The sequence below is a fragment of the Tupaia chinensis genome, unplaced genomic scaffold (assembly GCF_000334495.1).
Source record: "Tupaia chinensis unplaced genomic scaffold, TupChi_1.0 Scaffold144197_2, whole genome shotgun sequence".
NCBI classification, from domain to species: domain Eukaryota; kingdom Metazoa; phylum Chordata; class Mammalia; order Scandentia; family Tupaiidae; genus Tupaia; species Tupaia belangeri.
The window spans coordinates 303426-318641 of NW_006204055.1; the positions used below are offsets into that span (position 1 = coordinate 303426).

The 15216-nt window shown below is 56.7% G+C and overlaps 3 protein-coding genes across 9 annotated transcripts in view; 2 read left to right on the forward strand and 1 right to left on the reverse strand.

Annotated features, from left to right (window-relative positions):
- Positions 1-6923, forward strand: part of MICALL1 (MICAL like 1) — a gene marked incomplete at its 5' end in the record, with an annotated part of 44139 nt that extends 37216 nt beyond the window's left edge. Inside the window, 6 exons of the mRNA XM_027767369.1 lie at positions 173-299; positions 501-591; positions 712-785; positions 2921-3035; positions 3219-3265; positions 5191-6923. Of these exons, the coding sequence (XP_027623170.1) occupies positions 173-299; positions 501-591; positions 712-785; positions 2921-3035; positions 3219-3265; positions 5191-5312 (576 nt within the window). The remainder of the gene's footprint in view (positions 1-172; positions 300-500; positions 592-711; positions 786-2920; positions 3036-3218; positions 3266-5190) is intronic.
- A 1067-nt stretch (positions 6924-7990) lies between these two features.
- CUNH22orf23 (chromosome unknown C22orf23 homolog) lies at positions 7991-14800 on the reverse strand. 5 transcript variants are annotated; one of them, XR_003547492.1, is made up of 7 exons: positions 14639-14800; positions 14205-14316; positions 12550-12612; positions 9713-9895; positions 8948-9074; positions 8622-8722; positions 7991-8533 (listed from the first exon to the last, which is right to left on the reverse strand). XR_003547492.1 is itself a non-coding variant. In XM_006166243.2 (7 exons), exons 1-7 carry the CDS (start codon positions 14711-14713, stop codon positions 8462-8464), a joined length of 744 nt encoding a protein of 247 aa, XP_006166305.1. In that variant the 5' UTR covers positions 14714-14800; the 3' UTR covers positions 7991-8461. The 5 variants fall into 5 exon arrangements, 4 of the variants coding, with proteins under 4 accessions (XP_006166305.1, XP_006166307.1, XP_006166306.1 ...); XM_006166243.2 differs by having other exon boundaries at positions 8937-9074; XM_006166245.2 differs by having other exon boundaries at positions 8937-9074; positions 14667-14746.
- The window catches only part of POLR2F (RNA polymerase II, I and III subunit F), a 13782-nt gene continuing 13359 nt past the window's right edge, over positions 14794-15216 (forward strand). For all 3 annotated transcript variants that reach the window (XM_006166242.3, XM_006166240.3, XM_006166241.3), the window contains exon 1: positions 14794-14921. In XM_006166242.3, the coding sequence (XP_006166304.1) occupies positions 14902-14921 (20 nt within the window). In that variant the 5' untranslated portion in view covers positions 14794-14901. The remainder of the gene's footprint in view (positions 14922-15216) is intronic.

The window sequence follows — 15216 nt, forward strand, 5'->3', positions numbered from 1 at the left end:
CCCCCCCCCCCCCCCCTCCACGGCCTGTGGGACAGGCCCCTAGCCCTGGGGGCCACAGCAGCCAGCGCTGCCCGGAAAGAGGACAAAGCCCTTGGCAGGGCCTGAGCCGCAGGAGGCAGGCGGGTGGGGGGACGGTCAGCCGGCCTTCTGGTGACCACAGTGCTGTGGGCAGGTCCAGGCAGACCAGTACATCCCTGAGGAGGACATCCACGGGGAGATGGACGCCATCGAGCGCCAACTGGATGCCCTGGAGCACCGTGGGGTCCTGCTGGAGGAGAAGCTGCGTGGTGGAGTGACGGGTGACAGGGCTGGGCTGGGGCGGCGGGGTTAGGGCTGGGGTGACGGGGCTGGCTGGGGTGACAAGGTTGGGGCTGGGTCGACAGGGCTGGGTCGGCAGGGCTGGGTCGGCAGGGCTGGGGCTGGGGGGACTTTGCTGGGGGAGTGGGATTGCTGCCGCCTAGCCTTTGCTGCCGCCTAGCCTCACAGTGTCTGGCTTGCAGAGGGCCGTGAGGACTACATGCTGGTAGACTGGTTCAAGCTCATTCACGAGAAGCACCTGCTGGTGCGGAGGGAGTCGGAGCTCATCTACGTGTGAGTGTCCCCGGAGCTCAGCACTGAGGCCTCCCTCTGCCCCTTCCCCATGGGCGATGGCACCAGGCAGGGCAGCAGGGCAGCCAGAACCACTCATAGTCGCCTCCTCCCACCCTCTAGCTTCAAGCAGCAGAACCTGGAGCAGCGCCAGGCTGACGTGGAGTACGAGCTGCGGTGCCTTCTCAACAAGCCCGGTGAGCGCAGCCGCGGGCCCGTAAGCCGGGGGCACAGCCTGCCGGGCAGAGGTGGAGCATGGCCAGCGTGCGGGGCACACAGGCAGCAGGGTAGAGGAGGGCGAGCACAGCTGCATGGGGCCGGCGTGCAGGGTACATTGGCTGCTGGCAGCAGGGCGAGGAGTGGAGGGGCTGTCTGGGCCTCTCTGAGGACAGAGCGGTTGTAACAGCGATAAACTAGAGCTGAGGCAGGGTGGGAGAGGGATGCACGCAGACAGTGGGGTGCAGACCTCCAGTGTCAGGGTGACGGCTGTGGGTGACCACCAGGCCTGGGAGCAGCCTGGCTTGTGGGTGTGGGCTCAGAGAGTCCTATGATGTGCCACTAACTGCCGAGTGACCTTGGGCAGGTCACGGAGACCCAGTGGTTCATGTGTGAGATGTGCATGAAGGTACCCATAGGGGGAACAGGGCACCAGTCCAAGGAGCCTCGGGATACTTGTGTCAGGATGGGGAGGCCTGCGGTGACAGGCGTTGTGGAGGGAGGGCCGAGCATGGCACCCATTTCTTGTAGGGTATTCATGGGGACAGAAGAGAGAGGATGTCCCCTCTGAGGGCCTGATGGCTAATGGTTGTCACGTGGCAGAGTCAGGGTTTGGTGAGGGAGAGCCCCTTATGTGTCCTGTGGCTGCGACGTGCGTGGCTGCAGCTGTGGGCAGAGACCATCGGGCTGTGGAGAGGCAGAGCTGGAAGCCAGGGCTCTTGACCGCCTGCCCACCCTTGGGCGTGGTGCCTGCCCTGGGCGGTCCCGTCTGTGGTTCCCACTTGCTATGAGGATGCAGAGCCAGAGACAGGGAGAGACGCCCCCACCCCCTGGCGGTAGAGCTGGGCCCTCTCCATATCTGAGCAGAGCCTGACTCTGTACACACAGCCCCTCCTGGCAGCTGGGACAGTGGTTCCTCTCTGTGGCCTGGGGAACTTAGGAAAAGCCACAGAATGTCCCAGGCTTCTACTGCCCTCTGTGAGTCACTCCCAGGCCTTGGGAGGTCAGGGCGTGGCCACCATTCAGCTGGAGCCACAGCGACACCCTGTGGCTGGACTGGGCACAGCACTCCTGCCTTCCCGGCGGGCTGGGGCATACTGCTGTTCCCCAGCCTCCGCTGAGGGCAGCCCTTGGCTTGTCAGCCTGGCCCGGCCGCCGCTTTCGGAGGGTGAGCTGGTTTATAAAACCTTGGGTAGGTCGGAGAACCCACAAGACACCATAAGGACCATTGTTTGGCCGTGTGAGGTTGCCTGGGCTCAAATAGGATCCCCACCTTTGCTGTGTGACGCTGGTCAAGGCCTCAGCTTCCCTCAGCCTGTCTCCCGCAGATAGACTGGGGACATAACAGCCAGGTCCCAGACTGGAGGAGCAGCAGAGTGGGGCTGGCCTTGCTCTGTCCCCAGCGCTAGGTCGGGCACCTGATCCTGAGTTTGGCAAGGAGGAAGGTAGGGATGGGCAGTGACTGAAGGGGCCTCGGGATAGTTAGTCCAGATAAGGGCTGTGTTGGCGGGTGCAGTGGACAGAGGACCAAGCGTGGCCCCCTCGCTGGCAGCCGGAAGGAGAAGAGACTGTCCAGGCATAGGAGGGCCTGGGTGACGGCTCGAAGCCTTGAGGGAGGGAGGCTGGAGGGGCCGCAGCTGTGCAGTTGTCTGGGAAACCTGGCTGGGCTCCCTGGCCCTGGTGTCCCCTCTGGTCTACCCTCCTCCATAGCTTGGGACAGATGCCCCAATGTGCCACTCAGGTCATGCCGCTCCTCCCGTGTAAGCATCCCTGTTGTCTCCGCCCTTCCTCACTCTGGCCCACCTGAGTCCTGCTTCCTGCAAGAAACCCCATAGTGGTCACTTGCTGAGCGGGTGAATGTGGCAGGTGAACGTGAGCAGGAAATCCCCGGATGCGCTGGTCCGTGCTCAGAACATGTGCTGTGCTGTTCCCACCTGGGCCCTTGAAGGGCATGGCAGATGGACAGCCAATACCCTGGCCTCCCTGTAAGGACACGCGTGCCCCTGTCTGGCTCCTCCGTCCTGTCCCTAGCATGGGGCTGGCCTGTGGCAGTTAGGCGCCTGGGTCCTGGGGAGGAGAGGGCTTCCCCATCACACCACCATCTCTCCCTGGGCAGAGAAGGACTGGACTGAGGAGGACCGGGGCCGCGAGAAGGTGCTGATGCAGGAGATCGTGACCCTCATCGAGCAGCGCAATGCCATTGTCAACTGCCTGGATGAGGACCGGCAGAGGTGACATGGCCGTGCCTAGGGCTCCTGGGTGGGCAGCTCCCTGGCAGAGCCTGAGACAGCCCCACACCCAGGGCCAGGCCCGCCCTGCCCTCACCACGAGCCCAGCACACCTCTGCCCAGCCGTGTGGACTCGGACAGGGCTTAGAGATGATCTGGGCGCTCAGCTCCCCTTTCTCGTTCCAGGGAGGAGGAGGAAGACAAGATGCTGGAAGCCATGATCAGGAAGAAAGGTAAGGGGTGAGGCTGGTGAGGCTGGGATTTCAGGCCCCCTGGAACTCGCGCGTTTCTTGCCTGGGGTTGGAGGGTGAGGCCGACTGAACGGAGGGTTGGTGCAGGCATGGTGGGGAGAGAAGGCCATGTGTGGTGAGACCAGCAAAGTTGGGAAGGCCATGGCCAGCTTAGGGGTGGCTGCAGGATGCCCTGGAGCCCACAGGGAGGACTGTGGTGGGGGCATTTTCCTGGGGAGGTTCGCCTTACTTGCCCTCCTCCCGGAGAACTGCAGCTGGTTGGGGTGGGGCCTGTGGGCTGCAGAGCAGGGCCTGCTGGGGGTCAGGCGATGCCTGGAACCAATGAAAGGGCGTTGGCTGTGAGCCAGGGGCCTGGGTTCCAGCAGTGACTCACGTTGTGGCCTTGTGGTTAAGTCTTGACTCAGGCTGAAGTCAGACTGCTTGGGTTCTAGTCTGAGCGCTGGCACTTACTAGCTGGGTGGCAGAGCCAGCCGCTTCTGCCCTCCGGGCTCACTATCCCTGTCACATGGGGGCGGTCAGGGGTGTGCAGGGTTACTAAGGTAACGCAGCGAAGTCCCGAGCCTGGGGCCTGGCACCTGCACAGAGCTCAGGTGGGGGCAGTCCCTTCCAAAGGCCCACACTGTCCTTACTTTGAAAACAGGGGCTGGGACAGGGGATTCCTGAGGTTTCTTTCAGCTTTGTCTGTGTTTCTGTCATAGACCACAAAGCCGTGAGCCACAGCCTAGCTGACTCGGGCCTTTTCTCCGACTTGCCGGAGGGTGTGGTGCCAGCCAGGGAGACAGAGAAAAGAGAGAGGGAGAGGAAGAGCATCGTCCATGGGGAATTGCTTCATTGCAGTCTTCTGCATTTCTCCCTCCTGTCAAGATTGCATGTGTGCCGGGCGTGCTTTTCAAGCTGCCGAGGGTGGGATTTGAACTGGGCGGTTGGACATGTGGATCTGCTTACCTTAACCATCAGTCCACAGAGCCAGCCTGAGCCTTTTTTTTTTTAAGGTTTACTTGTAGTTTTTTTTGTTTTTTCCAAAGAATTATTTTATTTAACTTTATTTATTTTTTTAATTTGACCAGAGAGGGACAGAAAGAGAAAGCAAGAAAGCAAGCGCCAGGTCTAGGACTTGAACCGTGGTCAGTCATGCAGAAGTCCAGCGCCCTCTGCCGGCCCCTAGGTTTACTTGTATTTCTTCTGAGAGGTTGAAACGCACGCATACACTCCCAACATTGTCCTCACACCACAATCCACCGCAAACCCTAGTTGACCTGAATCATGAATGTGCTCACCCAGGGAGGTCCCAGGACATGAACCCAGAGCTTCCCACGTGGGCCAGTTGTACTACTACTGTGCGTCCACCTGCCCCTGAAGGCTTTTTTTTCTTTAAGGTTTTTGCCGTAGGGTGTGTGCGCTTGCCAGAGACAGACGGAGGCAGTGAGAGACAGTGAGAGGGAAAGTGAAAAATCATCCCCCAGAGGGGTTGGTCACGCTGCAGTCCCTTATCCTCCTGGGATCTTGGACACACACGCACATGCCCCCTGCATGAGTTTTAAGGCAGCGGGTCTGGGACTTGAACTGTGGTCTGCCATGTGGGAGTCCAGTACCACTACCCCATCTTGTTGGCCCCCTGCCTGAGCCTTTTAAAGATAAACGTTTGCTAGGCTTCAGAGTTCCCAGACTGCTTTCACATGTGTTTATCTCCCGATTTTTTCCCCAAACTGGCAGGGGGTATGGTCTCCAACTTCTGGATAAAGAAACAGAGGCTCAGAACGATGAAGTGACTTGTTCAGGGTTCCATGTGGGAGGTCGCGGGCCTGGGCCGAGCCTGCTGGCCACACGCTCTGGGCCCCTCCTACCCCTGCCTGCCCTAATGGGCGCCTCTCCCCACTTTGCTAAGTGCTAGCCTTTCTGTGCTGCAGAGTTCCAGAAGGAAGCTGAGCCCGAGGGCAAGAAGAAGGGGAAGTTCAAGACCATGAAGGTGCTGAAGCTGCTGGGGAACAAGCGTGACGCCAAGAGCAAGTCTCCTGGGGACAAGAGCTAAGAGCCAGGGGAGCCTGCTGGGGGCCGCCCTCCTGGATTAGCCCTGGCCATTCCGCTGCTGGGGCACCCTGCTTCCCAGCTCGGTCGAGGAAAGATGATGTAGGGGAGGGAGCCTCTGCGTGATGGCCTCTCCCTCCTCAGGGTCCTCCGGCTGGTCTGGGCCAGAGTTTCCCTCCGCCTTCTCTGAGCCCCAGGTGGCTGGACTCCGCCTTGTTTGGTCTGATCCTGGTGACTCCAGACACTGTGACTGGCCCAGGGACAAGCAGGCTCCAGGGGCCAGGGAGGGGCATTCTTAGCTGTCTACCTTCTGCCCGAGGTAGATGTCCAGCCCAGGGGCCCTGTCCCTGTGCCCTACCTGTCTGGGCAGGCCAGCTGGCAGGGCTTGGTGCATCGGCTGCTTCCTGCCCCAGCCTGGCTCCGATCTTGTCTTCCTGTCCAATGCAGGTGCCCCTGCCTCTCTGTCCCTCCCCACTCAGGAGCCCTGTTTGTGAAGTCCCTAGTTAGTAACTGAGTGGCCTGTGGTGTGTGCTCAGACATGAATGGGCCTGATGGGGGGATCCCTCTTCATTTCCCCAAAGTTCTAGGAGATGCATCTCTCATCTCAGGCTTGTTACCCAGGAAGCCCCACTCCCCATGACAGGGCTGTGAGGCCGTGCTGGCTATCGGGTGCCTGCGTTGTCCCCCAGGGCTGTGGCCCCTCTGAGAAGCAGGCCCTGGTTGCAGTTCTGGACCCTGATCACCAGCCCGGGGAGGGTGTGCTTCAAGTAGGTGCTAATCCTGGCTGCTTAACACGTCTAGTCTGACCGCAAGCTCGGCCCTCTCCCACCCTGGCCCAGAAATGGGACCAGTTGCCGTGGTCACCATTGATCTGACCAATAGTCTGTCTCTCTCCTGTTGTCGGTCCTTTCCCTGACTTGCTTCCACCCAAGGGCAGAGGGCCATTTCCCTGTGGGCTGTCTGGGAGAGGAAGAGCCACGGGGACAGCCACTTTCCCCAGAGAATGTGCCGGCAGCTCTCAGTCAGAGCACTGTTGCTATAAGCTACCCTGGGATGCCACTAGGCCCCTTCCCTCAGCACCCCTGGGAGAGACCGCACTGTCCTAACTCGCCAGGATTCCCCTCCCCAGCAGTAAACAGACCACCTCAGCTGCCAGTGCCCTGTGGCCTTGGGCCACAGTCACGTCTGCCTTCTTGCCCACTTCTGCCACGCCTCATGGCTAGGCCTCTCTGGTTGCCCGGGAGGCTCTGAGGCCAACTAGGGCTTGGGCCTCAGTGCCTGCCACCTTCAGGGCTTCCTTCCTCTGCAGGGAGAGGTGGCTCCCCACCTCTAGAGCCTCTGGCCATCTCCTTACAAACGTGCCTGCTGACCCGAAGCTGGGGTTGCCAAGGCCCAGGCCTTCCACGGACCAGGCAGGAAACACAGGAATGTTACCTGAGGGATGGCTCTGATGGCCTGTCCCAGTGTCTGGAGACAAGGGTGGTGGGGTGAGGTGAACTGGAGTGTTCATGCCACAGCTCAAGGGACACTCTCCCCACATGAGTCACCAGTGGAATGAATGTGGGCTCAGCGTTGCCAGATCATTTCCATTGTTCAAAAGAAGCTGGAAATCCAATCTGTGTGTGTGTGATTTGTAAATGGTAACTGACGTGAATTTAAATCCAGCGTTGGCAAGAGTGGGCTGAAGTTGTCCCCACTTTGCTGCCCTGGCTCCTGTGGCAGGGCCTCCGAGGTGAAGGACATCGGTCCTGCTCACGGTGCCCTCTGCCCGTAGGTTCTGGGGGCCTGTGGGTACACAGGCTTCCCGCGGAGCTTCTGAGCACATTCCTTAATGGGGCTGGTGTCGCTCAGGTCAGACATGCGGCCATATTTACTCTGCAAACCAAAGCTTGGGTCGTGTGACCTAACAGGATGCACCTCCCTCCAGGTGCACTGCTCGGTATTTCCAAATGTTGGTGATTTATGGAGCCAGGAGAATGGCAGAATACTAGAGCAGGCAGGGCTCATCCGTGTCAGGGACAGGGACTGCTGGCCTGGTGCCAGGCAGGGCTGGGCTGTTGTGCTTGTGGGTTGACTCACCAGCAGCAGCCCTCAGGCAGTGCCTCGCAGGTGTGCAAAGGCTGAGGCTGCGGGTGGCCCAAGGTCACATGGCACATGCTGGGGTTAGAACTCCAAAACTAGGTCCCTTACAGGCTTGATCCCTGCCATCCTTTGTGTTTCTTTCTGTGGGTTTAATGGAAAAAAACTAACTTTTTTTTTTTTTTTAAAGGTTTTTACACATGTGCTCCCACTGAAGAGAGCAAATCCTTCTGGGATTTTGAGCATGCATACACGTGCCTGGTGTGATTTTCAAGCCACCTGGTCTGGGACTCAAGCCACAGTTGGCCATGTGGGAGTCCAGCACCTTAACCACCACACCACCTACCTGACCCGAAAGAGCTAACTTTCCACCCTAAGCAGGCTTCCTGTTAGTTCAGTGCCCTTGGCTGGGCATCTGGACCTTGGTTGTCACAGGAATAAAGACTCGTCTTAGCAGCCAGCTGTGGGTGTTCAAGAGTACTGTTCTCACCTCCACTTGAAATGTGCAAACAGGTGGCTAGAAACCACCTGTGCCGGACAGATTCTAACTCCTAGAACAAATAAGCCTTATCCCTCTGAAAACAAAATGGTACTCATAATGACCCATGTTACATTTTTTTTTATTGGCCAATTAATCATTGTGGTTAAACATTTGCCCAAGGCTGTAAAGTCACATAAATAGGTCCTAAGACAGGCAAGAAAGAAATTGTGTTTCTCAGTTCACAAAGCTCAGTAAGGAGGACAGCAATGCTGGCAGTGGTGAGAGGAGGGTCCCTTGGATGCCCTCAGGCACAGGTTCCAGGTGCTGAGACGTGGACTGGGGGCCTGCCTGACACTGCGTATGGGGCTCTTCCCCCAGAGGAGTCTCCAAGTCTGGGTCTGTGACTGGGCTCAGAGGCTCCAGCAGCTGGCCCGGCCTCCCTGGGCGGTATCGAGGGTCCCGTATTTACTCTGGGGTCTGTAGTTCAGGGCAGTGCAATGTGACCATTTGATATGGCTGAAGGCCAGTGTGTATGTCTGGAGTGGCCTTGCATGGCAAAGCGCTGGGGCCCCGTCCCTGTCCCTGGACACAGATTAAGTGGTAGCAAGAGCCTTCCTAAGTTCTTCACTCCTCTTGTGGTCAATGTCTTCCATTTCCCGTAGTTTCTGCAAGGGCAGCAGAGGGAACACTAGAGGTGTGAGCCACAGCTGTCACAGCAGGCCCCTGCCCCTCCCCACCGCCCTGGTCTCCTACCTGGGAGATTTCCGCAAGGATGAGCCCTCGGTACTGCCGGCCCTGCCCCAGCGCCTCCATGTCAGCCAGGAACTCTTTCCTCTCCTGGATTTCCTTCACCACTGGACAGAGGTGAAGGCTGTCAGCGTGTGGGGCAGGGGCCCCGGTGGGGCTGCGGGGCTGTAGCTGTGGCTTGCCCCTCTTGGGGACAGGAACCAGTTTTGTCAAGTTTCTCTCATTGGCCTTCAGGGAGACCCTGCTCCATCCAGTCTGGGCCCCTCCCTCACACCCACACCACCCCTCCCATAACTGCATAACTGGCATGCAGTGGCTCACGTTCGTCAAACCTGTCCACCTCAGGGGCTGGGTCCTCCTGTCGCCCGGGAGTGGGAGTGGGCTTTCTTTTCCGCTCCTCCGGCTCCTTCCCAGTGGCAAGGATAGTTTGCAGTCTGTGTTTCTCCTTTTCCAGATCTCCTATAGGGCTCAGAGGTGACCCAGTGAAGGCATGAGGGCTGCCCCCGCTCATGGTCTGGGTTCTCACTTGGGTGAGCTTATTGCTGGCTGCCTGGGTCACATGGCCAAGGCTTCCACATCCTGGTACCTGCTACCTGGACACACCTGAGCCTGCCATGTTAAGATAGAGGCTGATGGACTCAAGAACAGAGCTTTGCCCACACAGACACACATACACTCTGGTGCAGAGCAAGGCTGAGAAACTCAGGCACCTGGGGCCTCTGTGTATAGGGTGGTGGGGAGAGGTCGTGGGTCTGGACCAAGAGTATGTCAGATGCCGAGGAAGGGGGATAACGGCTCTAGGAAGTGGGCGGAAGTGCAGGGGGCTCCATTCGAGGGTGAGGTGAGGGGTGGGAGTGTAGCTATGAGATCCGAAGGCAAATGTGTTATCAGGGCTAGATTCTAGTTCATGAGAAAGCTCTGAAAAAGTAAAAAGCTCCCCTGTTCCCCGAATCCCCCCAAGCTAGCATGTGCCAAGACTCCAGTGCATTTGGATAAAGGGTGTGAAAGCAGATAGACCATGTGCTCACCAGCCATGGGCTGCTGCCCCCTCCCACCAGACCACAGAAGAGGGTCTCCAGCCCAGCCCTCTCACTGACTGGTGGCTTGCGGCTTGAACTGCTCCCGGCTGTAGGCGCCGCTGGCTTGGCACAGGCTGGCCGGCCGGGGGTGGGAGCGGGCTGTCAGGATGGGAGGCAGGTAGATGGTTGAGGCTGGCTGCTTGGGAGGCGAGGCCCTCTGGCTAGATGTTGGGCTGCACTGCAGGGGCAAAGTGTTTCCTCCTGGGGGAGGAAGAGGGGTGGGGAGAACCCCTGGGCTCTTGTTCTTGTTTGCTCTTCATAATAGTGATGGCTGTTTGTTACAAACCCAACACACAGAGAAGCTGTCTTTCTCCCCTGCAATCTTCCCACCCCTTCAGTGAGTAACACTAAAAACCTGGTGGTCTCTCTATTTTCGGAGACGGGGTCTCACTGTGTTGCTCAGGCTGCTGGAACTCACCATGCTCCTACCTCAGCCTCTCACGTGGCGGAGGTTACAGGCATGCGCCTCCACGCCTGGCCCTTTCCGATGCTTTGTGATGCTTATGCAGAATTGTTCAGAAGCGTATGTGCATATAGCTTACGTGTGCATGCAGATGCATTTTTGAAACACTGGATCACACCATATTAAATTCAGTAACGCTGTCTTAACAATTTATCACGGACATCTTTCCAGGTCACTCGGTTTATATATAACTTATTTTTTACAGCTTTATACTAGTCTTTAGAATACTTTATTTATTCAGATAGCCTCCTACTTTCTGAAATTCAGGTTGTTTTCACCTTTTTTGTTTGGTTTTTACTCGTTCAAACAATGCTGCAATAAACACCCTTGGACATGGCGTCTTTGAACTGGTGCTCTCACTTCTATCGGTAGGTCCCTAATGCTTTCTGTCTGGTCCACTGGCGGGGAGAGCCGTTTGGGATGGAGGTGGTGCTTATCCCTCCTGCTGTCCATCCTCCTATCTTGCCCACACCAGGGCTTCCCCTTCAGGCCAGCCATCTGGTCACTTGGCTCCTTCTCGATTACTTGAAAAGCCCAGCTGAGAGCAGCCCCTGCTTGCTGCATGGTGTGGTTCTGCTGTTTGAAATGTATCTTTCCAGTCTTTCCTAAGCTATGAATTAACATGGGAACTTCAAAAAGTCTGTGGAAAGGGCTGGCCCAGTGGTGCAGAAAATGCACTGCTAGGGACCAGCAGATGGGATGATGGTTACCTTGCTGGACTTCACGCAGTCTACTGCAGTTCAAGTCCCGGATCTGGTGACTTAAAACTCTTCCCGAGTGAATGGGCACATATGTCCAAAATCCCAAGAGGAGAATGGAGAAGGGATTGCAGCATGGCCATTCCCCTGGTGGGTGGTTTCTCGCTTTTTGTCTCTCAGTCTCTCTGCCTCTCCAGTGTGCGCATGTGCTGTAGCAAGAATCTCTCTTAAAAAGAAAGAAAGAAAGAAAGAAAAAATAATAATGTGCTGGTCAAGAGAAGCCAGATTCCACGTGACACCTACAGTTCAAATCCGGGCCTGTTCAGCCCAGTGCACACTGGGCATGCGTGCTAGTGCCCAGAGCCCACAGGCGGGAACATCGTGGCATGACTGGGCTCTGTGAAGGGAGCTCATCTTCCCCTCTCTCATATGTGTGTGCATATGTTCTATCATGAGTAAAGAAAAAAGTGGGTTGTTATTTTTTTTTTTGAGAGGTTTTTGCTCTAGGGCACATGTGCTCGCCAGAAAGACAGAGAGACACAGACAGAAAGCAAGAAATGACCCCCCAGGGGGGATGGCCACGCCGCAATCCCTTCTCCTCCATTCTCCTTTTGAGATTTTGGGCATGCATGTGCGCACACCCAATGTGAGTTTTAAGCCACCAGGTCCGGGACTCGAACCACAGTCGACTACATGGGAGTCCAATGATACAGCCATTAAGTCATCTGCTGGTCCCCAAGAAAAAGGTTTCAAGAGTTTGTGGAAAATGTAAACTATGAGTTTAAATTTTGGTGCAAAAAAAAAAGTTTATGCTTTTTTTTCTTTTTCTTCTTTTTTTTTTTTGAGAGGTTTTTGCTATAGGGCGCATGTGCTCGCCAGACAGACAGACAGAGACAGAGAGACAGAAAGCGAGAAATCAACCCCCAGGGGGGATGGTCACGCCGCAATCCCTTCTCCTCCATTCTCCTCTTGGGATCTTGGGCACGCACACACACACTCCTGGCGTGAGTTTTAAGCCACCGGGTCCGGGATGCGAACCGTGGTCAGCTACGTGGGAGTCCAGCGACATAGCCATTACGCTAACTGCTGGTTCCCTCTTTTTCTTAGAAATAGAGTGAGAAGTACCTCCCCAACAGGATCCCCAGTCTGTAACCCCCCTGGCCCTGCAGCCCCAGCTGTTCAGATTACAGGCATGCGCACCTACTGTGCTCAGGGAGGTCCCAGGACATGAATTCAGAACCCCTCCCATGTGGGCCCAGCTGGCCACCACTGCACCACCACGTGGCCCCCCAGTTTTCAGTGCTCATTTTCCATGAATGTCTCGAAGACCCTCTCATGCATGTTTCGTCTGGGGGGCTCACAAGGTATATGTGTAACGGGGTATATTTGCAGACCTGACAGTGTGATTGTTTTGGGCAGAAAGCCACTGGGCCATGGTCTTTGGGAAGGTTAGCTAGAGCGGGGCTGGGCCACGGTCCCTGGGAAAGTTAGTACAGCAGGACTGCAGGGGCTTATTTTTGTGCCAAGACCTTTGCCCAGGGAAGATGCAAAGGCCCCATGAAGTCACTTCCCAGGAGCGAGGGTCAGAAATACTATTGTTTTTTTCTTTGTCTTTTAAAATGATGTCTTTTTCCCTTGAGCACGGAGAAACATTACAAGTGTGGCCCCAGCCCCTCATCCGGGAAGCCCCTTACTTTTCACGGTGTCCATGATGTGGCGCTGCTGGAAGTTAGTCAGTTTGGATTCCTTCATCATCACTGTGAGAGAATGCCCTGGTGAGGCCTCTGGGGCTGCAGACACACGCCTGCATCTTGCCCTCCAGAGGGGTAATTATTCTGTCACCTCCCGCCCCTTCCCACCCTGAGCATTCCTGGCTCCCTTTCCTGCTTCATTTTTTTCTATAGCACTCATCTCCACTTAAAGTCTCTGTTTTTTTAATTCATTTTTATTACATGTTACCTTTCTTCTTTTTTTGAGAGATTTTTCACTATAGGGCGTGTGCAATCACCAGACAGACAGAGAGACAGAGAGACAGAAAGCGAGAAATCACCCCCTGGGGGGATGGCCACACCGCAATCCCTTCTCCTCCATTCTCCTCCCAGGATCCTGGGCACGCACGCACATATGCCTGGCATGAGTTTAAGCCACCAGGTCCGGGACTCGAACTGCGGTCAACCATATGGGAGTTCAACAACATAGCAATTATGCCAACTGCTGGTCCCCCAGCATGAGTTTTAAGTCACTAGGTCTAGGACTCAAGTTGTGGTTGGCCATGTGGGAGTCCAGCCATGTAACCGTTACACCATCTGCTGGGCCCCTACCGCTGTTTTTTTTTTTTTTTTTTTTTTTTGTTTTTTTAGAGGTTTTTGTTATAGGATGCGTGAGATTGCCAGACAGACAGAAAGAGAGAAAGCAAGAAATCACCCCGCAGGAGGGATGGCCACGCCGTAATCCCTTCTCCTCTTTTTTTTTGGAGAGGTTTTTGCTATAGGGTGCGTGCGCTCTCCAGAAAGAGAGACAGAGAGCCAGAAAACGAGAAATCACCCCCCAGGGAGGATGGCCACGCCACAATCCCTTCTCCTCCATTCTCCTCTCAGGATCTTGGGCACGCACGCACACGTGCCCGGCCTGAGTTTTAAGCCACCAGGTCCAGGACGCAAACTGCGGTCGACTACATGGGATTCCAGCGACATAGCCATTACTCTAACTGCTGTTCCCTCTCCTCCACTCTTTTGTTGGGATCTTGGGCATACATGTACATGCGCCTGGAGTGAGTTTAAGCCATCAGGGTCCGGGACTCGAACCCCGGTGGCTTAAACTATGTGGGAGTTCAGCGACACAGACATTATGCCAACTTCTGGTCCCTCTTTTTTTTTTTTTTTTTTTTTTTATAATTTTTAGTGTAATGGCTATATTGCTGGACTCCCACGTAGTCGACCGTGGTTTGAGTCCCAGACCCGGTGGCTTAAACTCACACCAGGCACGTGTGCGTGAGTGCCCAAGGTCCCAAGAGGAGAATGGAGGAGAAGGGACTGCGGCATGGCCAAACCCCTGGGGGGTGATTTCTCGCTTTCTGTCTCTCTCTCTGGCAAGTGCACGTGCCCTAGAGCAAAAACCATTCAAAAAAGAATTATTTTATTTAACTTTATATATATATATACATATGTGTGTGTGTGTGTATATATGTATGTATATATATGTGTGTGTGTGTGTATATATGAGGGACACAGAGAGAGAAAGAAAGCCACCAGGTCCGGGATTCAAACCGTGGTTGACCATGTGGAAGTCCAGCGCCCTTCACCACCACGCCACCTGCTGGCCCCTCACCACTAGTTTTTAACGCACTGACCTCTGAGCAGCTCGCAGGTCCCTGGGGTGTAAGTGGCCGGTCTGGGGGAGCGCCAGAACCCGGTGCCTTTGGTCACTGCCTCCACCCTCTCCTGTGAATCCATGGGAGGGCCCTGAGAAGGAAAGACGCAAAGACACATCCCGTCACCCAGCCCCGATCTCTGCTCCCCCAACCCCGACACCCCTGAAGCCTGGGAGCTGGGATCGAGAATCGTGATGTCGCCAGGTAATATCGCGACGGTGGCGGATCCTCGCGGGACACAGTCCTTATCCCGATCCTGCGCCCGTGGCAGGGAAGCCCTCTCCGGAGAAACGGAACGTTAAGACAGCCGCGGTCACACCCACTGAGAAACACGCCCAAACGGAACCCTCTTTCTAAAGTAAGACCCCCTGCGTTTCCCCTCCCCACATCACGGCCCCGCAGCGGCACCTGACCGGCACTCGCCGGCGCCCGCAGAAATACCAAGATCTGGGCGGGTAGCGCCTGCAACTAGCGGCTCCGGGCACCATGGTAACGAGCGCACGCCATTTGGCGCATGCGCGCCTTTTCCGCTCCCGCCAGCCTCCAGGAAGTGCTTGCCTGTGGGTCACTGCGCAGGCGCAGGGAACGCGTGGCTCCGCGCGAAGCGGACGCGCGTAGATTGGGGTCTCTACTCGGGCGGGTGGGCGCGGAGTGAGGTTGGTGCGGCGAGAGCGTCATGTCCGACAATGAGGACAAGTGAGTGCAAGAGCGGAGTGGCCTTCGCGGGAGCCTCAGAAGGGGCGGGTGAGGAGGCCGGCGGTGGGGCCGCGTCCAGGAGGATTCCCAGGGTTCCCGCGGAGCTGGAGAAGGGGAGGGCTGGGCGGTGCAGGGGCGCAGACGGGAGGCGTCGCTCAGCACACCTCGCGCCCAGCCTGGCTCAGTGTCTTGGAGTGAGACAGAGCCCCGCTCTCCAGCCGCGCACTTCCTGGAGAGGGCACGGGCACGGGCACGGGCCCGGCAGCGGATCCAGAGTCGTGCGCGCCGTAGAAGA